The sequence below is a fragment of the Pavona decussata genome, unplaced genomic scaffold, assembly GCF_977016875.1.
Source record: "Pavona decussata unplaced genomic scaffold, jaPavDecu1.1 SCAFFOLD_40, whole genome shotgun sequence".
NCBI lineage: Eukaryota > Metazoa > Cnidaria > Anthozoa > Scleractinia > Agariciidae > Pavona > Pavona decussata.
This window is the reverse complement of record NW_028145462.1, coordinates 2,527,525-2,552,500: the sequence shown is the minus strand read 5'-3', so window position 1 is coordinate 2,552,500 and position 24,976 is coordinate 2,527,525. Positions and strand designations below refer to the sequence as shown.

At 38.1% G+C, this 24,976-nt stretch overlaps 1 protein-coding gene, 1 long non-coding RNA gene and 1 pseudogene across 2 annotated transcripts in view; 2 read left to right on the top strand and 1 right to left on the bottom strand.

The window, feature by feature from the left end:
- The window catches only part of LOC146483171 (uncharacterized), a 221,800-nt gene that overhangs the window by 31,997 nt on the left and 164,827 nt on the right, over window positions 1–24,976 (top strand). The window lies entirely within an intron of this gene.
- LOC146483189 (RYamide receptor-like) lies at window positions 800–2,177 on the top strand (annotated as a pseudogene).
- On the bottom strand, window positions 10,731–12,766 carry LOC146483188 (substance-K receptor-like). Its single transcript, XM_085106242.1, has one exon. The coding sequence runs from the start codon at window positions 12,426–12,428 to the stop codon at window positions 11,457–11,459; it is 972 nt and encodes a 323-aa protein (XP_084962368.1). The 5' UTR covers window positions 12,429–12,766; the 3' UTR covers window positions 10,731–11,456.

Here is a 24,976-nt window from a genome sequence, read left to right as displayed (position 1 = left end):
ATCTTTCATCGGCTTTATTTCTTCTTCATTTTTTCAAGAAAACAATTCCAGTCTTTTCTTTACACCTGCTCTTCCGTCAGCTAATAATCCATATAACCAGCTAAATATTGAGAGTGAAAGCAAATAAAAGACATCTACCCGCTGGCTTATGTTTATAGATTCGTAAAAAGTTAAACATGGGCACCCGACGAAAACATTAAAGCAAAACACTTAAAATGTTTTCTCTTGTGTTTCCAGATGGCTTGGTGGACCTCTAAAGGCACATTTGCGTAAGCTAATATGGTATGGTCTGTTCGAATCCTTTAGCTGAAAATTGAAGTCGCAGAAAGTTAGTGTAGAAAATGGAATCTCATTTCCCGAATGTACGAGCTGTTGCCGTCTTTACGAAAATGCTTACATTACCTTACCTTACCTTACCTTACATTACCTTATTTCGCATCTTAATCGTAATATATGCTGGTCCGAAAACGAAAAGAACTAGTGTGCAAGTGTTACGAAATTTTGAGCTGTCATTTTGCTGAAGAAAACTTTAGAATTTCTTTACGACTTCATCCGCAAACTTTTAAGTCGATTAAGCCATCCGAAGAAATATCCACCGAAATGAATCGTTGGGGACCCTTCGTTCAATAAAAAAGAAAATATGCCATTGAAAGGTTTTCTGGCTTATTATCGTCCAAACCACGAGTTCAATTACCAGGCAACGTTATCAAGACGGTCTTCATGACGATTTGTACCGTTATGAAAAATTTTCATTTAAGCTTTCAAAATTCGCTAAAAGAAATTATTCATTTCTCAGGTTTCTTAACTGCCGCTATACTTTTTAGCAGTTTAAATAACACGATTTTAAACAGCTTCTTGACATCATGGAAAACAAGATAAATTAGCTCTTGGTGTTAAACACCCATTAAAAGCCATAATAAAGTAAACAGTTTGACAAACCGAGCAGACGTATTAGCTAATTGGCTATTATCAATTAATGATCTGCGTCAATGAAATTCAATAGCGCCTTTTTCTCCATGCACCGTTGACGAATCACGGACCACAAGGCTATTTCCTCTTAAGAATAAATAGAAGAACGACAGCTTGCTCCGGACAAACCGGATGAGTTTGTGAAAGAAACAACAGACCTTTAGAAAATCAGCAAATATGAAGACAACGGTGAATGGATCATTGACTTGCTCCAGTCCGTTCAATCCTACAGCAGCAAAAATTGGACGAACCTTCGCTTACTGCCTGATCCTCGTCGTTTCGCTGCTTGGGAATTCCTTTATAGGAATACTTGTTTACAAAACGCACACCTTGAGACACCGATTAACTTCTTTATCGTCAACATGGCCATGTCCGACCTGCTGTTTGCAATATTGCTGCTCCCGCGGGAGCTTACCTATCTGTACGCAGATTCCTGGCTTATCAGTGGTCCTGTTGGACAGGCCTTGTGTAAACTGGTTCCCTTCTTAGCAGATGTCTCCTTTGGTGTGTCCATCCAGAGCCTGGTTATGATGGCAGTGGATCAAATTTGGAGCTGTCCTATTTCCTCTCCGTTCCCCTCTCATCAGTTCAAAGCTGTGCCCCTTCTTCATTCTCGCCACGTGGATCATCGCAATGGCAGTATTTTCGCCATATTTAGTCGCCTTCAAACTTGCTGTGTAACCAGGACAACTCCGTTGCTTGTTGCGGTGGAGTGAAGCCTTTGGAGAATGTAAATTACTTTCTTGCATTATTTGTTGTATTTTTTTACATCCCCATCGTCATGTTGGCCATACTTTACTCTATCATCGTTATCAAGCTCAAGTCACAGAAGATTCCAGGCGAGCGATCAACCAACGCTGAGCAACAACGAGCGAAAAGGAACGGAAACGTGTTAAAGATGGCCATTGTTATCGTGTTAGGTTTTGTACTGTGCTGGGTACCCTACAGTATTGGCAGCTTTCTACTGCTGACAAGGGAAAGTTTGCCTTGTGGCTTCTTTGTCTATAAAACTATAATCTATTTTACGGCTGTCTCAAATTGTGCCATCAATCCTTGCATCTGTTTCATTTTCAGTTCAAATTACCGCAATGCTCTAAAGAGATTTCTCAGGTGTTTTAGCGGCGCAGTGCAGAACGAGTAATTTTATAAAACTTCCGCCGTAAATGAGCAAGCGTTCGTGGAACTCTCAGTCGTAAAAACGAACTTGTGTTGGTCAAAGCTGCCATTTAGTAAAATACTAATTTCCTAGGATTGGAAGGGACTGCTTTTCTAGAAATTAAGCTACTACCAAAGTTAAACTTATTATCTCGCTCGCCGGAAAAGAATTGTAAATTTGTACTTTTCAGATGCCGGCTAATGCAAGTTATTTATTTTATATTCGTTTGAGAAACTTTGCAGAACAGTTCAACAACAGTTCTTTGAAACTCTGGCTGTAAATATAGACCGGCATAAGAAAGGTTTTCAGCGGAATTCAAACCGTTCCTTGATCAAAATTTACCTGTGTAGTAGCTTCGCTGTCATTTTGGAAACACCAATTATATTATCGTCAGCTGTATCGTAGAAACAAAATAAAATCAATAAAATGTTTTAACGTAGCTCAGTATTTACTTGCATTCTTATGTCTTTCGTCCAAATCTTACAGCCAAACTGAAAAAAAAGCAAGTTAAATCCCACCTGAAAATCTTCTATCCCGCACCTTTTTCCTTTCCTCAGCGCTTCCTATGCTATTGCCACAAATAACAGGTGTAAGCAAATCGGGTTGTTTTACCGCGCAATTCAGACCTTTGCAGTCACCAAAGTCGTTAAGTATAGGTTTGCTTTCTTTTTTCTTCCTTTGCAAGTTATTATTTTTAGCCGAAACTAACTTGGCTTTCCAGAAATTCGTTTTCTTAATAGATTTCCCGAATCGAACAAGCTCACGATTTAGAACGCATCCTTTTATCAGGTTTTACCCTGATACCCTGTGTCCTGCTAAGAATTGGCTCTCCACCCACCGTTTTCAAAATCGTGAAATCCTTCCACGATGACATGCAGGCCTGCGTCATTTTCGATGGCGATGTGTCGCAATGCTTCCCTGTCAACTGTGGGGTCAAATTAGGCTGCATCATGGCCCCCTGCGTCTTCAATATCTCACTTCTCTTGCCTCCTGTTCTATGCCTTCCTTGAAAACACGCTTGGGGTATACCTTCCTACTCGCTTCGACGGTGGCCCGTTCAATGTGCAGTGGTTCCAAGCCCGAACGATTGTATCCAACACAACCGTCACTGGTCTGCTCTTTGCTGATGATGCTGCTCTGGTCGCTCGCGCATCCGAAAACCTGCAAGCCTTGCTTGACTACTTTCGGACTACTATCGGGCTTAAGTTCAGCGACAAGAAGACTGTGCTGATATACCACTGAAGCTGTGGTGAGCCAACCGGCAACTGAAGAGCCTAAGATAGAGGAAAATAGCAAGAAGCTGACCGTTTGAAGTAGCTCTGCTACCTGGGATTATACGTCACCAGAAATGTGGATATAGAGGCAGAACTCAACAACCGCATCCGTTCTTCTGCTAGCTGTCTCGAAACACCTCGAAAGCAGCTCTGGAAGCTGAGTTTGGAGACAAAAATCACAGTGTACAATGCGTGCGTACTATCAACGCTGCTGTACGGATCTGAGGCGTGGTCAATCTACGCGGAGCAGATAACCAGACTTAACACGTTCCATCTGAGAAACTCGAGGCGCACCCTGGAGGTCAGCTGGAGAGATACAGTGTCAAATGAAGAAGTCTTACGACGTTGCGGATGTGACAGCATGCACACAATCCTCACTACCAGGCGGCTCAGGTGGTTTGGACATGTATGCCGACTGCCGGATAACCGACTACCCAAGGTCGCCCTCTTCAGCGAGACGGCATCCGGGTCTCGTCCTCGAGGTCGGCTAATTCTACGTTTCCAAGATCGAGTACGGGATGACCTGCAGCACTGCGGCGTTTTGGTCAACGGGGTTGAGCGGGCATGTGCGGAGAGAAATGGGTGGCGGAAGATTGTGCACAATGGCTCTAAAAAAAAGAGTCAACATGGTGGGAAGGAGGTCAGCCAGTTTCTTTTCACGCTTGATGTTTTGTTATTTTTCCCGCTTTAGTTTGGAGTTTTGAGCTTACAATTTCCTAGAGAAATTTCCTTAACACTTCCTTATGAGCTGTGTGATAGGGATAAAGGGATTTTGCGTTTTGTAACGAATGCTTAACCTTCTCGCTTTTTCCCTTCACCAGCGTTACTGTTTTGCTATCCCCTTTAAGGTAGCAACCGGTGCAAACATCGTTTCCAAACAAACCGCGCTGTTTTAGTCCCCAACCAGGTCAGACCTTTAAATATTCTTATCAAAATTCCGCTTACCAGCCATGAGCTATATTTTTTGTTTGCTACTAAAATTATTTTCTTGGAAACCTGACTTGGATTTTAATAAAATCGTTTCTTAGTTCTGTCGAATGAGCGCGGTGGCGGAAGCTTGTGCGCAATGGCACTACAAAAGACAAGCCTACATTTTGGAAAGAAGGCCAACCTGTTTCCTTTCAAGCTTGTTGTTTTGCTGTGTTTCCCACTTTTTTCGGAGTTTTGAGCAATTTCATGGAGAACTTTCAGTTCTGAACTGTTCCTAATGTGGTGAGAGGGGTAACGGGATTTACGTTTTATTTAAACGAACGTTTAACCCACTCGCTTTCCCTCTTCACCAGCGCTAGTTTTCTCTGTTTTGTCATCGCCTTTCATAAGGAGACAACGGGTGCAAACATCACTTCAAAACAAACCGCGATGTTTTAGCATTCAAGAAGGTCAGAACTTTAAATATTCTCATCAAATTCCGCTTACAAGCCATAATTTTTGTATTCTACTAACAATCATTTTCTTGGAAACCTGACTTGGATTTTAATAGAATCGTGCCTTAGCTCTGCCGAATGAGCTCACGATTTTTTGGTACCTTTTTACCAGGTTTTAACCATTTAACATGCTTTATTTCTTCTTCCTTTTTCACGAAAACAACTCTTTTCTTTACACCTGCTCTACCGTCAGCTAATAATCCATGGCAACCAGGTAAATATTGACAATGAGAAGTAAATAAGAGACATCTACGCACTGGCTTATGTATATGGATTCGTAAAAAGTTAAACATGGGAAACCAACGAGAACATTTAAGCAGTATACTTCTTAAGGCATGCTTGCGTAAGCTAATAAAGTATGATCTGTTCGAATGCCTTAGCTGAAAATTTAAAGTCGCAGACAGATTTAGAAAACGGAATCTCAATTCCCGATTGTACGAGCTAGCTAGCTTTATTTGGCATTTTAATCGAGATATACGAAAAAAAAAAACAGTGTGCTAGTGTTACAAAGTTTTGACCTGACATTTCGCCTAAGAAAACTTTACTTTCTTTATGACTAAATCCGTGAAATTCTGAGGCGATTAAGGCCATCCAAAGAGATATCCACCGAAATGAACCCTGGTTTACTAAAATATAAAATATTCCATTGATAAGTTTTGCGGCTCATTGTCGTCCAAACTCCACAGTTAAAAGAACGGGTGGGACAACAACAAATACATTATTAAAAGGGTCTTCATTTGCACGATTTTGCGCCGTTATACAAATTTTTCTTTTATTTTATTTGTCACAACAGGGAAGTTTAAATTCCCGGATCCTTGGCTGAGCTAAGGATCAGTATAAACGCTGTGGGGCTACTCAATGATTTTCTTTGCTGGGGCGTCTATAGACTGATAATGTCCCTTTCCGAAAAAACTTTGCACGTTTGCTTGGAAATACAATTGAACAAAGAGGGAAGTTAACTTAGGATACGAGGTCAGTTTAATATCCGATCATTATCATTATTTTACCACCCATGCATTGCTTTATTTATTCCGTGTCCATGTGCCTTTCGCAAAGGTTTCGATCAGGGCATTTCACAGTAAATCTTACTAACTGATACAACTTTTCGCTTTGAGAGAAACTGGCTCAATCGTTAAAAGAAATAGTTCAAGGAAATGTGTTACACAGTAGCTTGATTTTGCATCTCTCAGGGTGCAAAATGACGAAAACGGTAATTTTTTTTTAACAGAAAGAGCAGTTTTACACTTTGAAAAGAAATTTAAAGTTTAGCTGTTCTCACACTAGAATTCGCTCAGTGGACCGAAAAATATCAACCCTCTTGCCTTTGGTTATGCTACTGATAAACAAGTATTCCAGGGGCGCGCGATAGATATGAGATGACTGCAGATTGGGTAGCCAACGAGGCGCGAGTGCAATAATTGTTTTATTAAAAACAACCAAGAAAACAATGACCCAGTTTTTTAATAAAATGTCATATCTTGGTCACTAAAATGTGGCAAGAAAATCCAACATTTCATACTCAATGAACAATTACGGTATGCTGTATATTTGCTGAGATCGTGCAACGAATCGATCTTCAGCTGTCCTGCCAAATAAGTCCACCATTTGCATGCCGCCGTTTAATCAGGTTTTAATTATCATGTTTCCCGTCCATTACTTCGGGCTTCCTATGCGTTGGAACTGTTTTTATCACCGTTAAACAAAACCAATTCATGATTCACTACCCTTGATATTATTTCTTCTTTCTTTTTCAAGAAACAATTCCTTTCTTTTACATGGACGCACCAGATCTCCCGATCAATAATCATGATGCAAGTGCCGACTCAGACAGCAATTAAAAAACATCTGCGTTACAGTTTCTGCACGCAAACTCCTGAAAAGTTCACCAGAACAAAGGAAGTTATTTTTCCATCGATATATTTTACAAATTACCAATAATGATAATAGAGCGAGGGCGACGAAAACAAATTAAGGAGTAACACTTAACGATGCATGGGTCTTTACTCAGTTGGAGCATTTAGCTCTGACGGTTGTCGAAACAATACCATTAGATCGCCTCGACAAATTTGTCGACTGAACGACAAATTAGAGAAACGAGAGGCAATTTCTGTGAAAAGGTGTCAAGTGTTAATAGGTTCGTTATTATTTTCAGGCAAAGATGGCCAAAATTCAAAACCTTTTTGGACGAATTCAAGGAAATCAATCGTTTTACGAGTCAGAACTGCTAAGAAAGGTTTTGCAAACTTTAAGGGGCAAAGATTTCACTGAAGCATCAGTTTTGCGGGTGAGACCGGAAGTGATTCTCAGTTTAGACTGTCATACTACAGGCAACGAATGGCGTAAACATTGTATCTCCGTGTTTTCTTTCGATTTTTGTCTTTTTTTATTTGAACTCTGTCCAACGTCCCGAATGACTACACACTTCATTTTTTTTTTCTCTTTTTTTCTTTTTTTTTGCATTATTTCGAAAACACTTTTCTCTACAAAACAATGTTCGGGGAAATCAAAAGCAGTTTTGCACCTGTATGCAAAGAGGGAGAAAATTAAAGAGAGACAATGTGAAGCAACGTTTCTGTATATCTTTGGTAACTGAACAACATAAGGAAGAAGTAAGATGTGACCTTCGGATTGGTGAAGATAAGATTGTGCTGGAGTTATACACGAAAAAGAAATCAGGTCATGTCGTCGTGAAATCCAGGTGCCCACGAACTCCAATTCGTTTAAAATTTCAACTTCCCGGTTTGATAAACACTCAGTGAATAACTTTAGCAGAGGAAAGGAAAGACAGAAACGCTGAAGAAAGCAAAAAAGAAAATAAAAACAAGTATGAAAATAAAGAGAGCTTGAAGGATAACATTACTTGCTAACCATCTCATGTTAAACACAATGTTTTTGACATGGCTGTAATTTGCCTTTATGACGCCGGTCAGAATGCTATTTGGGGCTTTCCGATGACGTTTTTGGGGTCGAAATTAAGCTGGAAAAGGGTAAAAGGTTTTGTCATTTGCATAGTCTTTGTTTGATAAAAGTCTCGCTCTTGAAAGAAATCAAGGAAGTGTATTACGCATAGCTTGATTTTTCATCTCTCAGAGCACAGGAAGACAAAAGCGGTCAGAAATTTTTTAAAAGATTGTGCAATTTTACACTTTGAAAAGAAATTGTTCATTTTAGTAAAACCTGGATCATTGGTTTCTTGGTTGTTTTTAATAAAACTGTTATTCCACTCGTGTCTGTCGGACATGGGGTGACTACGGCATATCTATCATCTCATATCTAACGCGTGCCCCTGGAATATTTGTTGACTGTAACATAACCAAAGGCAAGAGTGTTAATATTCTTTAGTCCAATGAGCGAGCTCTGTGAGCGAACAGTTAAACTTTTAATTATACTTCATATTTACTGAGATCGCTCAACGAATCGATCTTCAGTCCTGCGAATAGAGCCCACGATTTGCATGCCGCCGTTTAATCAGGTTTTAATTATCATGTTTCTCGTCTATTTAATCGGTTTTGTAAAAGAGTTTTTTCGCGTACGCGTTGTTACCGTTTTACTACCGCTAAACAAAACGCAATTCATAATTCACTACCCTTGATATCATTTCTTCTTTCTTTTTCAAGAAAACAATTTTCTTTTGCGTGAATACACCAGATCTCCCGATCAATAATCATGATGCAAGTGCCGACTCAGACACCAATTAAAAGACATCTGCGTTACGGTTTCTGCACGTAGACTCCTGAAAAGTTCAACAAAGGAAGTTTAATTTTCCATCAACATGTTTCACAAATTGAAGTCGTGTTAAACCAATAAATGATATTAGAACGAGTGAGAAAAAATAGATAAAGGAGCACAAACGCTATACTTAATTGGAACAATTAGCTCTGACAGTTGTCGGTAAACTGAACAATATCATTTGATGATGGTTACTTAATTTCTTACCATTAGATCGCCTCGACAAATTTGAATGAACGCTGAACTTCAAATTAGGGGGACGAGAGAAAATTTCTGTGAAAAGGTGTTAAGTGTTAATAGGTTCGTTATTATTTTTACGCAAAGATGGCCAAAATTCAAAACCTTTTTGGAGGAAATCAAGGAAATAAATTGTTTTACGAATCAGAACTGCTTAGAAAGGTTTTGCAAACTTTAAGAGGTAAAGATTTCACTGAAGCATCAGTTTTGCGGGTGAGACCAGAAGTGATTCTCAGTTTACACTGTCATACTAAAGACAACGAATGGCGTAAACATTGTATCTCCGTGTTTTCTTTCGATTTTTGTCTTTTTGTTTGAACTCTGTCCAACATCCCGAATGACAACACTCTTTATTTTTTGCATAAAATCGAATAAACTTTTCTCTGCAAAACGATGTTCTGGAAAATCAAACTGAAGCAGTGAAAAACTTTGGAAAAATATATTAGATTTCCGCTATGATGCAAAGTTAATGTGAAACCACGTTTTGCACCTGTGTGTGAAGAGGGAGAAAATTAAAGAGCGACAATGTGAGGCAACGTTCCTATATATCTTTAGTAACTGAACGACATGAGGAAGAAACAAGGAGTGACCTTCTAATTTAAGGTCTGAATGGGAAAGATTAGACTTCGCCGGAGTTATACACTGAAAAGAAATAACATCACGTTGTCGTAAAATCAGGTACCCAGAACTCGAGTTTGTTTAGCATTTCAACTTCTCGGTTCGATCGACACTTGGTAAATGACTTTTCCAGAGGAAAGGAAAGACAGAAACGGCTAACAAAAGCAAAAAAGAAAATAAAAACAAATTGAAAATATAGAGAGCTTAAAGATGAAAATGACTGTGACTACAGGACCAAAAAACTTCAAGAAATTTGTTTCAAAGATCAAGGATAACATAATTTGCTAACCATCTCACGTTAAATACAATGTTGGCAATATGGCTGTAATTTGTTTTATACGCGACGCCAATCAGAATGCTATTTGTGGCTTTCCGTTGATGTTTTGGGGATGTAAATTAATCTGGCATAATATTAAAGGCTTTGTCATCTCCATATCTTTGTTTGCTAAAAGTATATTTCTGGAACCAAACGGTTACCTTGTTCTATCGTCGGACAATGAGCTCATCTCCCAGCCGTATTAGATTTAACTGAACTCCACGGGCAGTTTTTTTGTTACTCCTTTTTTTGTATCCGTGATTTAAAACAACGTTAGCTCCTAGTTACTTTTCTCTCAATTCTATAATTTTCCTGAACACTTAACTCCTTTGTCCGTTTACTCGATACAGATAAAAATAACCATTAAACGGTTAGTTCCTTGAACTGTAAAACCTGCTAACTTCTCTACAAAAACTACTGCTTCATGAAAATTCACTCGAAAAAACAGACACGCAACGGCAACTAAATATTCCACAACTGACTACCTCCTCTGACGTGGATTCCCTCATTCTTTTTCTTGTCTACGGTCGTAAATTTAACTGAATTTATGTACAAACTCGACTTCTTCGATCACATCTTCTGAGAGTCTGAGAGTGACAGCGGCTCGTTACAAACTGGCAATCCGACGGGGAATATACGATCAAGGTACGCTTGAATTTATCTATTGGGTTCGACGTAGAAAGAACGCACTCCTAATACAGATTGGAGTCGAGATTGTATGGGACAATCAATCAACAAATGAATGGATCTTGGAACGCGTATCTGACATCCCCCGCAGATTTTGCAGGAACGGAAGACATCATCATCAACTTGGCAAAGGAGAGAGAGAGTCTGTTGACATCGAAAGCACTCCCTAATCTTCGATTATTACTTGTTTAATACTATTTGTCAATGTTTCTTTTCGCAGCCTTCCCAAAAAGGCCGACCCATCGACCCACTATCACAAGAGAGAGAGTTCGATGGGAGACGAAAAATGTTACGGAGATGACCTTACTAGAACAAACAAGCAGTTTGAAATCTGTTCAACAATTTTGTTATGTGTTTATTTACAAAGAACAGTTAAAACTACACTGTTCAGCAAAGGATTCTCAATTGTTGCTAAATATCGTACATTGGAAGGGCACAACACCCTTACAAACCACCATATTTACAATTCGATAAATTTCTTTCAGAATTCTTTCTGCATCGAGATGATCATTGTTTCACTGTCTACAAGTTAGTTGTCTGAGCAAAAGCAGAAATTCCTTTAAAAATCCCACTTGGCTTAATTTTCTTATCCTTTGTGCGAAGTATAGCAGCATTTCTTTTCAATGATTGGCATGGAAAACAAAATTACTAGCTTGGATTTCTGTGAACCGCTTACTCAGTTTCAGTGAAAGTTTTCAAAAATTACTCGTGAAGGAACAAAGAACTGTTGTTGAACAGTTCCGCAAAGTTTCTAATTAAACGAAAATCAGCTAAATAACTTCCATTAGACGGCATCTACACAGGACATATTTACAATTCTTTTCCCGAGAGCGAGATAATAAGTTTAACTTTAAATCAGGGTAGTTTTGTAGAAAAGCAGTCCTTTATTCAAAAAGCTTATCTTACTTAATTGTTGTTCTTTTTGTTTATGTGAAGTTTAGCAGCTTTCCCTTAACTTTTTTATCGTTAAAGTAAACCAAAATAATCTCGTTTTACGACAGAGAGCTCCACGAACCGCTTGCTCAGTCACGGCGGATTTTAGATATTTACTCGCTGTGCACTGCGCCGCTAAAACACCTGAGGAGTCTCTTTAGTGAAGTGCGGTAGTTGGAACTGAAAATGAAACAGATGCAAGGATTGATGGCACAATTTGAGATAGCCATAAACCAGGAAATATCCCAATATATAAAGAAGCCGCAGGGCAAACTGTCCTTTGTCAGCCGTAGTGAAAAGGTAATACTGAGGGGTAACCAGCATAGAACAAACCCTAACACGATAGCAATGGCCATCTTTAACACGTTTCTGTTCCTTTTCGCACGTTGTTGCTCGGCGTTGGCGGATCGTTCGCCTGGAATCTTCTGTGACTTGAGCTTGATAGCGATGATGGAGTAAAGTATGGCCAACATGGCGATTGGGATGTAAAAAAGTACCACAGTTAATGCTATGAAGTAGTTTGCAAGAGAAGAGGATTCTCCAAAGGCTTCATTCCACTGCCAGACGCAACCTAGTTGCCCTCGGTCCTCAGCAAGTTTCAAGGCGACTAAATGTGGAGAGTGCACTGCCATGGCGATGATCCACGTTCCAAGAATGAAGAAGGGGCACAGCTTTGAACTGATGAGTGGAGAACGGAGGGGAAACACCACAGCTCCAAATCGATCAACGGCTATCAGAACCAGGCTCTGGATAGACACACCAGTAGAGACATCTGACAAGAAGGAAAGCAGCTTGCACAGGGCCTGGCCAAGGGAACCACTGATAAGCCACGAGTCTGCGTGCAGATCTGTTAGCCTCCAAGGAAAATGAAATATGGGATACAGCAGGTCGGACATGGCCATGTTCACGATAAAGAAGTTGATCGGTTTTCTCAACGTTGGCGTTTTGTAAACAATAATTCCTATAAAGGAATTCCCAAGCAGCGAAACGACGAATATCAGGCAGTAAGCAAAGGTTTTTCCAAGCTTAGCTGCTGTAGGATTGAACGGATTGGAACAGCTCGATCCATTCACCGTTGTGTTCATGTTTCTGACTTTCTAATGGTTCTGTTGCTTCTCTCACAAAGTCATCGGCCGATTTGTCAAGAACATGCATTACTCAATTTATGTTTGAACAACAGAATTTCAGACAACTGCCTTGCATGATGAAAAATGCATAAGATAATTTAGCTCTTGCCGTTTTAACAAACATTAAAAGCTATAATAGAGAAAACGGTTGGACAGAAATAAATTGATACTGCAGGCGTTTTGGCGTCTTGACGTAATTGGCTAATTTTAAACAATGTTTTCAGTCAATCAAAATTGGGATAACGAATCACAAACCAGAAGATTACTTCCTCTTTAACTGAAACGTACTGCGCTAGTCCAGTCCATTTGTATTGGCAAATTGTGAGTGATTCTAAAACATCTTTTTCTGCCTGTTTATCATAGGCGTTTACTTTGTCATGGAAAAAGAGTTTTCCTTTAAAAGCTTTTTTCCCCGGACGTTATGTCTGACTGAAAATTTGGTCTGGCAAAGAAATAAAACTAAAGACGAAATCGAAATTAGGTTTGCAGCTTGTGACCTAAATTGACTTGATCGTGTTCGGTCGTATTGTTATGCAAATTTACAAAGTGCTAAGGTTTGCGGTGTGCAAAGAAGCCACGAACAGGAAATTAGAACTTTAAATAGCCAGTTCTTAATGATCCTAAATAGTTTGTCGATCCTTTGCTCTAGCTGTGGCGGCAAATTAAATAGAAGCGCAATTGTTGGCTCATAATTCAATTCGTGACTCCTTTCAGCTCTCTGTGTAAACACTTGATAAAGGAAACAGCAAGTATCTAATTTTATCTAAATATGATAGGGCCACAGCATTTGCCTCTTTTATTTTTTCGATTATTATTATTTAATTTTTTTTTGCAAGCTCCACTGCAGCAAGAGACAAACTGCAACAACCATGGGCTCCTGGGAAGAACCGAATTTGCGATCGGTGACTGAGAATTAACGCCAAGTGGACAGAATTAAAATGTATTACTGTGTAAAGACAGACATATGAGCCTACCAGATGTTAGAGAGAATCTACTTTATTTAAATGCAAAGTGGCATTTTGACTTTTAAAACATCAACTTAACTATCCCCACACATGACATTCAAATCCTAGCAGTATGCAGGATGTTTGTCTCATGAACCAAGTTTAATGGCCTTAGCTCTCACGAGTCTCCTGTAGCTCAGTGGTAGAGCATCCAAACTACAAGGTTAGAGACCTAAATTGGGAGAACTCGGATTTTTTTTCCGAGTATACCTGTCTCACTGGCTGAAAAAATACATCCATCAAGCTTTCAGTGAACTTACCGGTATAAACAGCATAGTTTCACTGCTACAAGTGAACTAAACTTGCAATTTCAAATAATAGTTGCTGGATTGGTCAGATGTGAAAAACGCAGGGCAATCATTTATAAGTTAACGGAGTTTTTTTCTCCCTCAAGAAAAGCTTTGGCAGCTGAACCTGCCTGTAAGCTTAGGATCAAAGCAGTAACTATCGAATCTATCAGTGAAAGGCTAATTATGGAATAAATAGCCGCCGAAACCTTTAACTGAAAACCATAAGATCATATTAATGTAAATTGATCACCTTTACGTTTGTAAATAAAAGGACACTTTACCCAAGCGAAATTGTCTCAGTTTATATGTTACGTAAACTCAGATATATTCAGATATACTCAGATATATTCCCATTAAGTGAAACTGCCTCAAAGAAGGTTGTCATTTGTGGATTTTTTAGCTGCAGTTGAATATTTCAGACTTAATTTTCGTGGAACAGTAGTTGTTGTAGAGAACGCGAGCTAGCGGAGTGACAGTACAAAGGCACATTTTATTTTAAATTAAAGGCGGTAACCGTTGGCTGATTTTCTGATCTGTATCAAGTTATCGGACAAAGGAACTAAGTGTTCAAGAAAATTAGAACAACTGGGAGAAAAAGAACAAGGAACTAAAAATATAAGAGGTGTAGAATGGGGCAAAACGGCTCGGTCAAAAAGCCTTTATAGCTTTCTTGTTTTAAAATGATTTTCTCTACGAAAAACGCCTTCAAGCCTAAAAGGCTAACACCCGATTCAGTTCACAGATATCTGAGGAAGGAGAGACAAAGTGGAGCAACCGTTTCTTGTTCATAAGAAATATTACCGTTAAATGATGCCAAGGCTTTTACTCAAAACTGCACACCAACCAATGTGCTTACAGGCCCGTAGCATGGGGAGGGCAGGGGGGGCTTGACCCCCCCAAGAATTTTTAGAGGTTAAAACCCAATGTACCCAAAAAATATATAATTAGAACAAATTATTGTGTATCAATCAGTCTTTAATTGACGGTACGAGTGCCTTTTCACAACCTTTAATAATCTGTTTACTACCTGTCAGTTTTCTTCGCTGACAGTTTGCTTTTATATACAACAGCAACAAAGGCACTCCAGCCTTGTGAATCAGAAATAAGAACCAAACTGGATCGAAATCAACCAATCTCAAGCCATAAAAGCTGTTGAAATAAACTATTTGTTTTCTAAGACATCCACTCATTGATATCAATATAAATGTCTTTAAATTATAACAATTTAGTGTTCACACGTTGTCAAAAGCCACACAAATATTTCCTCTCAAGAACCAAAGAAAAAGAAATTCTCCTGCAGTCAGATTCTTATTGATCATGCCAATTCCAAATGTAAAAAGAGAAAGAAAAGTTTGTCATTGTTTGTTTACATCCTCCTTCAAACGTGAAATTAGAAAATTTCACGTTGTAGTCCACATAAAAGCAACGGCAAAGAGATGCACCAAAAAGTGTGATGCAGGTGCAAAGTTATTGTTTTGCTTACTAAATCTACTGCTTTGTTGACACTCTTGTTGCATCTTAAACTCCCTAATCGGTATGTTTTTTGAATGACGTTGGGTGGGGGTAGTTTTGTTCAACAATTTGTTTGCCCTCCCCTCCCCCCAGTTGTTTTAACCTTGCTACGGGCCTGGCTTAAGCGAAATTGAATGAGAACTTTTATGGTTCTGAAATGCGTGCTAAAATAGCGCGGTTTGTTTACAGATGTTTGCACGTGTTGACTCCTTATAAAAAGGCGATAGTAAAACAGAGAAAAGTAGCCATGGTGAAGAAAAGAACGAGTGGGTTAAACGTTTGTTAAAAGCGTAATATCTCGTTAGCCCTCCCACACACCACATTAGGAACTGTTGAGCGTTTATTCTTCAAACGTTTGTGGTCTTGGATTTTATCTTTCATAAATCTTTGTAAGGACAGGTGCTAAATCAAGCTGTTTTTTATGGCTATACTCAATACACTTCCTTGAATTTATTATTTTAATCCTTTGAAGCAATTTCTATAGTTCAACGCGAAAACCCCCATCTTTTTTCCTGACTCTTATAGAGTGACATGACGTCACGGCGGCCATGTTGGTGTCCCAAAACAAAGAAATGGCGGCCATGTTGGTGTCCTAAACTAAACCTCTGGGAATTGAACTCTATTTTTATGTAAATACTTTCTTTTGTTTCAGTAAACCAATATGGCCGGTAGCCACGTGAATGAAAACACTCTATACTAAACGTGGACTGAAAAATCTTCTGATGTTAATTTGTTTTGTCTAACCAAATTTTTGGGAAAAACTTGTTAAAATATGTTTTCAACTGTTCGACCATCGTTGCATCTTTTACTAAGTTATTTTGCATTTCAAAACCAAGGTCCATAAATGTTCTGTTAAGGGGGCAATACACCTAAAATTGAATGAAATTTGAAGAGGTTTTAAGAAGGGATAGAGGAAAGAAATGATTTTTGGAACACTAACAGACAGTTGATACCAAGAGCACTCCAGAGCACTCCAGGTTGCTAGTGGACTAACTTGGTATCCGTCTATTAATTAATAACTACAAATTCCAATTTTAAAACTTCACTAAATCTTCAATATTTCTTATTTCTCTTAATTTTACCAATCGTTCTAGAAAAACTACTCCTCCCAAATATACCCAAAAATTCACAAAATACCCCACAACACAGATTCACGATATGATGATAGGGTTTCTGGATTGCTTGAAACGCGAACGAAATACTCCCATGAAAGGGACAGTAACACGCTATTTTTAGTAACACATTGAAAATTGGAAAGACACTATTCGGTTGATAGCAGCCAAGATATAATGACAAAATTCCATTAAAAGACTATGAGAATGCAAAGAAACTATCCACGGATATTTTCGCCGGCAGATGACCAAGATAGAGAAGGATTCAAATTTGAAAACGTCTGGCGGACGTTTTCAAATTTCGCTGTTGTAACGCACTAAAATCGCCGGTTGTACTATATTTTGGTTCAACCTTTTGTCTTAGAATCACTATTAATATTTCTTTAAATTAGCGATTGAGAAATTAATTAACACAGTGTTCAAAGTTTAAATTTAGTGAATTTTGGCCAAAAATCATGATATCTCCCATCGATCTCCCATGATACTGCCCTTTTAAAGCCATGTCAAGTGGCGGAAAAATGGTGTTCAGGTGTAACTCCCCCTCAACGGCAAAACCCAAGAAATGGACGAGATACTAGAAAATGTGTGTTTTGTTTAGGATAGAAATAAGTGAATTTAAATTAAAGCCTTCAATTCTTAATGAAAAACCTTCGAATTTTCGCCATGTTTGTCCGAGAATGATGCAACATTTTGCTTGAAAGAGCTTATTAAAAGCAAAAATTTCAGCATCTTGGCAACTGAGGTAACTAATTTCTTTCACGTCAATCGTTATCTTTCGGAAATCTAATGATTGTACCGAAAAATAAAATAGAGCCATGCCCCATACAGACCCACTATAATTTAGAATTTCATATATTATTGATTAATGCTCTCTGGTTGTGTTTGGTTTCTCGTAACCGTTGTATTGACAGTATGATTTGGGTGATAATCAGTGGCCGAGATCTACCAATGGAATCTTTTCCTTTTATTGAACTTTGCACCAATCTACGTGCATAAGCCTGCTCATATCTTGAAGTTACTTTCTGAGTCAGCGCATGTGATGTTTTATAGATTATATACTGATCAGTTGAACAGGTATGAAGAGGCTGAGAATTATTTTTTTAATTTGGTGAGAACGAAAGAAGAAAAAACGTTTGTCAACCTATTAAATTCTGTTTTTTTCAGGGATAGTAAAACAGTAACAATGGACAGTGAGCTCGAACAGAACCTAAGAAAAGGACGACAAACCTGGTAAAACGTTAAAACCTGATAAAAGGATGCCTTGCAAATCGTGAGCTTGTTCGATTCGGCAAATGCATTAAGAAAACGAATCACTGGAAAGCCAAGTCAGTCTCGGCTAAAAATAATACCTTGTAGAAAAAGAAAACAAAACTATAGCTCAAGGCTTTGGTGACCACAAGGTTCTGAATTACGCGATAAAACAACCCGGTTTCTTTACACCTGTTACTGATTTCCGTCAATGGCATTAGGATGTTAGGTGGTATTTAACTTGCTGTTTTTTCCAGTCTGGCTTAACTTTGGACGGAAGACAAAAGAATGCAGCTTAATACAGAGCTATCTTATAACATTTATTGATTTTTGTTTTATACACATAACTAGAGTTTTCAAAATAAAAGCGAAACTACTACACAGGTAAATTTTGATCAAGGAACGGGTCGAAATCGGCTCAATACCTTTCTGATATGTTTATTTACAGCCAGAGTTTCAAAGAACTCTTGTTGAACTGTTCCGGAAAGCTTCTAAACGATTATCAGATAAATAATTTACATTAGAAGGCATCTCAACAGTACATCATGATATTTACAATTCCTTTCCGAATAATATGTTCCTTTTAATGTCTTTAATCAGAGTAGTTTTGTAGCTGAAAAGCAGTCGTTTATTCAAAAACTTCATGTTACTTAATTACTCTTTTTGACTATGTGAATTTCAGCAGCTTTCCCTAAATTTTGTTTAGTTGCTATATCAAGTAAGCCAACACAAGTTCATTTTTACGACTTAGAGTTCCGCGAACCGCTTGCTTTATTATCGCGGAAATTTTGAAAAATTACTCGTTCTCCATTCCGCCGCTAAAACACCTGAGGAGTCTCTTTAGTGCATTTCGGTAGTTGAAACTGAAAACGAAACAGATGCAAGGATTGATGGCACAATTTGAGACAGCCATAAACCAGAAAATATCCCTGTATGCAAAGAAGTCACAAGGCAAATTGTCCCTTGTCAGCAGTAGTAAAGTGGTAATACTGAAGGGTAACCAGCATAGTACAAACCCTAACACGATAGCACAGCTCCAAATCGATCAACGGCAATAAGAACCAGGCTCTGAATAGACACGCCAGTGGAAACATCTGATAAGAAGGAAAGCAGTTTACACAGGGCATGGCCAAGGGAACCACTGATATGCCAGGAGTCTGCGTGCAGATCTGTTAGCCTCCAAGGAAAATGAAATATTGAATAGAGAAGGTCTGACATGGCCATGTTCACGACAAAGAAGTTGATCCGTTTTCTCAAGGTTTGCGTTTTGTAAACAATTATTCCTATAAAGGAATTCCCAATCAGCGAAATGACGAATATCAGGCAGTAAGCAAAGGTTTTTCCAAGCTTAGCTGCTGTACGATTGAACGGAATGGAGCAAGTCAACGATCCATTCACCGTTGTATTCATGTCTGCCGACTTTCTAATGGTCCTGTTGCTTCTCTCACAAAGTCATCGGCTGATTTGTCAAGAACATGCATTACTCAATTATGTTTAAACAACAGAATTTCAAACAACTGCCTTGCATCATGAAAATTACATAAGCTCTTTCTGTTTTAACAAACATTAAAAGCTATAATAGAGAAAACGGTCTGACAGAAATAAATTTATACTGCAGGCGTTTCGGCATCTTGACTTAATTGGCTAATTTTAAACAACGTTTTCAGTCAATCAAAATTGGGATAACGAACGAGAAGGCTACTTCCTCTTTAACTGAAACGTACTGCGCTAGTCCAGTCCATTTGTATTGGCAAATTGGAAGTGTTTCTAAAACATCTTTTTCTGCCGGTTTATTATAGGCGTTTACTTTGTCATGGAAAAAGAGTTTACTTTAAAAGCTTTTTTCGCCGGACGTTATTTCTGACTGAAAATTTAGTCTGGCAAAGAAATAAAACTAAAGACGAAATCGAAATTAGGTTTGCAGCTTCTGTCCTAAATTGACTTGATCGTTTTCAGTCGTATTGTTATGCAAATTTAAAAGGTGCTAAGATTTGCATTGTACAAAGAAGCCACGAACAGGAACTTAGAACTTAAAATAGCCAGTTCTTTGATCCTAAATAGTTTGTTGATCCTTGGCTCTAGCTTCAATTGTAGTGTGGCAAATTAAATAGAAGCACAATTGTTGGCTCATAATTCAATTCGTGACTCCTTTCAGTTCTCTGTGTAAACACTTGATAAAGGAAACAGCAAGTATCTAATTTTATCTAAATATGATAGGGCCATAGCATTTGCCTCTTTTGTTTTATCGATAATTTTTTTTTTTTTTTTTTTGCAACCTTCACTACAACAATGGACAAACTGCAAAAACCATGGGCTCCTGGGAAGAACCGAATTTTACAACTGGGTCCTGAAGAATAGTCTTCAATAGAACCTGACAGTTTTGACATCTGCATAGGTTGAAAACAATCGTCATCATTATTTTACCACCGATGCATTCCTTAATTTATTCCGTGTCCATGTGTCATTCGCAAAGGTTTCGATCAGGGGATTTCACAGTAAATCTTACTAACTGAAACAAGTTTTCGCTTAGAGAGAAATTGGCTCAATCGTTAAAAGAAATAGTTCAAGGAAATGTGTTACACAGTAGCTTGTTTTTGCATCTCTAAGGGGGCAGGAAGTTAAGACAAAAACGGTCATCTTTTTTAACAGATAGTGCAGTTTTACACTTTGAAAAGAAATTAAAAGTGTAGCTGTTCTCACACTTGAACTCGCTCAGTGGATCGAAAAATATCAACCCTTTTGCCTTTGGTTATGCTACTGTAAACAAGTATTCCGGGGGCGCGCGTTGAATATGGTGACTGCAGATTGGGTAGCCAACAAGGCGCGAGTGCAATAATTGTTTTATTAAAAACAACCAAGAAAACAATGACCCAGAATTTTTAGAAAATGTCATATCTTGGTCACTAACATGTGGCAAGAAAATCCAACATTTCATGCTCAATGAGCAATCATGCTGTATATTTACTCGATCTTCAGTCCTGCCAAATAAGCCCACGATTTGCATGCCGCCGTTTAATTAGGTTTAAATTAGCATTTTTTCTCGTCCATTAATTCGGTCCTGTAAAGGAGCTTCCTATGCGTTGGAACTGTTTTATCACCGCTAAACAAAACGCAATTCACAACCCTTGATATCATTTCTTTTTTCTTTTTCAAGAAACAATTCCTTTCCTTTACATGGATGCACCAGATCTCCCGATCAATAACTATGATGCAAGTGCCGACTCAGACACCAATTAAAAGACCTCTGCGTTACAGTTTCTGCACGTAGACTCCTGAAAAGTTTAACAAAGGAAGTTTAATTTTCCATCGACATGTTTCGCAAATTACCAATAATGATAATAGAGCGAGTGCGACGAAAACAAATAAAGGGGCAACACTAAACGATGGGTGTTTACTCAGTTGGAGCAATTAGCTCTGACGGCTGCCGATAAAAACAATATCATTTGATGATGGTTGCTTAATTTCTTACCATTAGATCGCCTCGCCAAATTTGTCGGCTGAACGACAAATTAGGAGAACGAGAGACAATATCTGTGAAAAGGTGTTAAGACATTTGTTTTAATACGTTCGTTATTATTTTCGGGCAAAGATGGCCAAAATTCAAAATTTTTTTGTAGGAACTCGAGGAAATAAATCGTTTTACGGGTCAGAACTGTTTAGAAAGGTTTTGCAAACTTTAAGAGGTAAAGATTTCACTGAAGCATCCGTTTTGCGGGTGAGACCGGAAGTGATTCTTACTTTACACTATCATACTACAGGGAACGAATGGCGTAAACAATGTATCTCCGTATTTTCTTACAATGTTTGTCTTTTTTATTTGAACTCTGTCCAACATCCCGAATGAGTACACCGCCGTACACTTTTTTTTCTTTTTTTTTTTTTTTTTTGCATTGATTCGAAAACACTATTCTCTGCAAAACAATGTTTGGGGAAATCAAAAAAAGCGAAAAACTTTGGAAAAAATAAATGAAAAATTAATGTGATACCAAGTTTTCCACCTGTATGCAAAGAGGAAGAAAATTAAAGAGAGACAATGTGAAGCAACGTTTCTGCATATCTTTAGTAACTGAACAACATGAGGAAGAAACAAGGTGTGACCTTCTGATTGGGGAAGATTAGATTTTGCTGGAGTTATACACGAAAAAGAAATAAGATTATGTCGTCGAGAAATCCAGGTGCCCACGAACTCGAGTTTGTTTAAAATTTCAACTTCCCGGTTCGATAAACACTAAGTGAATAACTTTACCAGAGGAAAGGAAAGACCGGCAGAAACGCTGAAAAAAGCAAAAAAGAAAATAAAAACAAGTATGAAAATAAAGAGAGCTTGAAGGATAACATTACTTGCTAACCATCTCATGTTAAACACAATGTTTTTGACATGGCTGTAATTTGCCTTTATGACACCGGTCAGATCAAATGCTATTTGGGGCTTTCCAATGACGTTTTTTGTGTCGAAATTAAGCTGGAAAAGGGTAAAAGGTTTTGTCATTTGCATATTCTTTGTTTGCTAAAAGTCTCGCTCTTAAAAGAACTCAAGGAATTGCTTCACGCAGTAGCTTGATTTTTCATCTCTCATGGCACAGAAAGACAAAAACGGTCAGAAATTTTTTTAAAAGATCGTGCGATTTTACACTTTAAAAAGAAATTGTTCATTTTAGTAAAACCTGGATCATTAGTTTCTTGGTTGTTTTTAATAAAACAGTTATTCCACTCGTGTCTGTCGGACATGGGGTGACTACGGCATACCTATCATATCGTATCTAACGCGTACCCCTGAAATAATTGTTGACTGTAACATAACCAAAGGCAAGAGGGTTAATATTCTTTAGTCCATGCAATGAGCGAGCTCTGTGAGCGAACAGTTAAACTTTTAATTATACTTCATATAAGAGATCTCTCAATGAATCGATCTTCAGTCCTGCGAAAAAAGCCTACGATTAGCATGCCGCCATTTAATCAGCTTTTAATTATCATGTTTCTCGTCTATTTAATCGGTCTTGTAAAAGAGTTTTCTACGCGTACGCGTTGTTACCGTTTTACTACCGCTAAACAAAACGCAATTCACAATAGGACATTTTCATGATGGCGTCATTTTACTACAACTACCAGAATTCATTTCGTTTTCCTTTTCAAATGCAAATTTGGTAATCCCAGTGGAGAGCAAAGAACAATAGCTCTAATTAGCATGAGAAAAGAAAAACCAGAACGATTCTGGTAGTTGTAGTAAAATGACGCCATAGTGAAAATGTCCTATTCACTACCCTTGATATCATTTCTTCTTTCTTTTTCAAGAAAACAATTCTCTTTTGTGTGAATACACCAGATCTCCCGATCAATAATCATGATGCAAGTGCCGACTCAGACAGCAATTAAAAGACATCTGCGTTACAATTTCTGCATGTAGACTCCTGAAAAGTTCAGCAAAGGAAGTTTAATTTCCATCGCCATGCTTCACAAATTGAAGTCGCGTTAAAGCAATAAATGATAATAGGGCGAGTGAGACAAAAATAGATAAAGGAGCAACAAACGCTATACTTAGTTGGAACAATTAGCTCTGACGGTTGTCGGTAAACTGAACAATATCATTTGATGATGGTTACTCAATTTTTTACCATAAGATCTCCTCGACAAATATGAATGACCGCTTAACGCCAAATTATGGGGACGCCGAGAGAAAATTTCTGTGAAAAGGTGTTAAGTGTTAATAGGTTCGTTATTATTTTCAGGCAAAGATGGCCAAAATTCGAAAAAATTTTTGGAGGAATTCAAGAAAATTAATCGTTTTACGAGTCAGAACTGTTTAGAAAGGTTTTGCAAACTTTAAGAGGTAAAGATTTCACTGAAGCAGCAGTTTTGCGGGTGAGACCGGAAGTGATTGTTAGTTTACACTGTCACACAACAGGCAACGAATGGCGTAAACATTGTATCTCCGTGTTTTCTTTCGATTTTTGTCTTTTTGTTTGAGCTCTGTCCAACATCCCGAATGACAAAACCCTGTATTTTTGCATAAAATGGAATAAACTTTTCTCTGCAAAACGATGTTCGGGAAAATCAAGCTGAAGCGGTGAAAAACTTTGGAAAAATCATATTAGATTTCCGCTATGATGCAAAATTAATGTGATACCAAGTTTTGCACCTGTGTGTGAAGAGGAAGAAAATTAAAGAGAGACAATGTGAAGCAACGTTTCTGTATATCTTTAGTAACTGAACAACATGAGGAAGAAACAAGGCGTGACCTTCTGATTTAAGGCCTGAATGGGAAAGATTAGACTTCGCCGGAGTTATACACTAAAAACAAATGAGATCATGTCGTCGTAAAATCAGGTACCCAGAACTCGAGTTTGTTTAGAATTTCAACTTTCCGGTTCGATCGACAATTAGTGACGATAACTTTTCCAGAGGAAAGGAAAGACAGAAACTCTGACAAAAGCAAAAAAGAAAATAAAAACAAATATGAAAATAAAGAGAGCGCAGAGATAAAAATGACTGTGCCTACAGGACCGAAAAAACTTCTAGAAATTTGTTTCAAACATCAAGGATTACATAATTTTCTAACCAAATGTTTTTGACCATATGGCTGTAATTTGTTTTACGAGTGACGCCGGTCAGAATGCTATTTGTGGCTTTCCCTTGATGTTTTTGGGGGTGAAAATTATTCTGGCAAAGGATTAAAGGCTTTGCCATGTGTATATTCTTTGTTCTCTAAAAGTATCTTTCTGGAACCAAACTGTTACCTTGTTCTATCGTCGGACAATGAGCTCATCTCCCAGCCACATTAGATTTAACTGAACTCCACGAACAGTTTTTCTGTTACTTCTCTCTTTTTATCCGTGATTTAAAAGATCGTTAGCTCCTAGTTATTTTTCTCTCAATTCTATAATTTTCCCGAACACTTATTTCCTTTGTCCGTTTACTCGATACAGATAAAAATAACCATTAAACGATTAGTTCCTTAATTTAAAAAAATGCTAACTTCTCTACAAAAAAAACTCCTTCATGAAAATTCACTCGAAAAAACAGACACACGCAACGGCAACTAAATTTTCCACAAATGACTAACTCCTCTGATGTGGATTCCCTCATTCTTAGACACTTTTTTCTTGTCTACGGTCGTAAATTTAACTGAATTTATGTACCAACTCGACTTCTTCTATCACATTCTCTGACAGTCTAAGAGTGACAGCGGCTCGTTACAAAATGGCAATCCGACGGGAAATATAAGATCAAGGTACGCTTGAATTTATCTATTGCGTTCGACGTAGAAAGAACGCATTCCTAATACAGATTGGAGTCGAGATTGTATGGGACAATCAATCAACGAATGAATGGATCTTGGGACG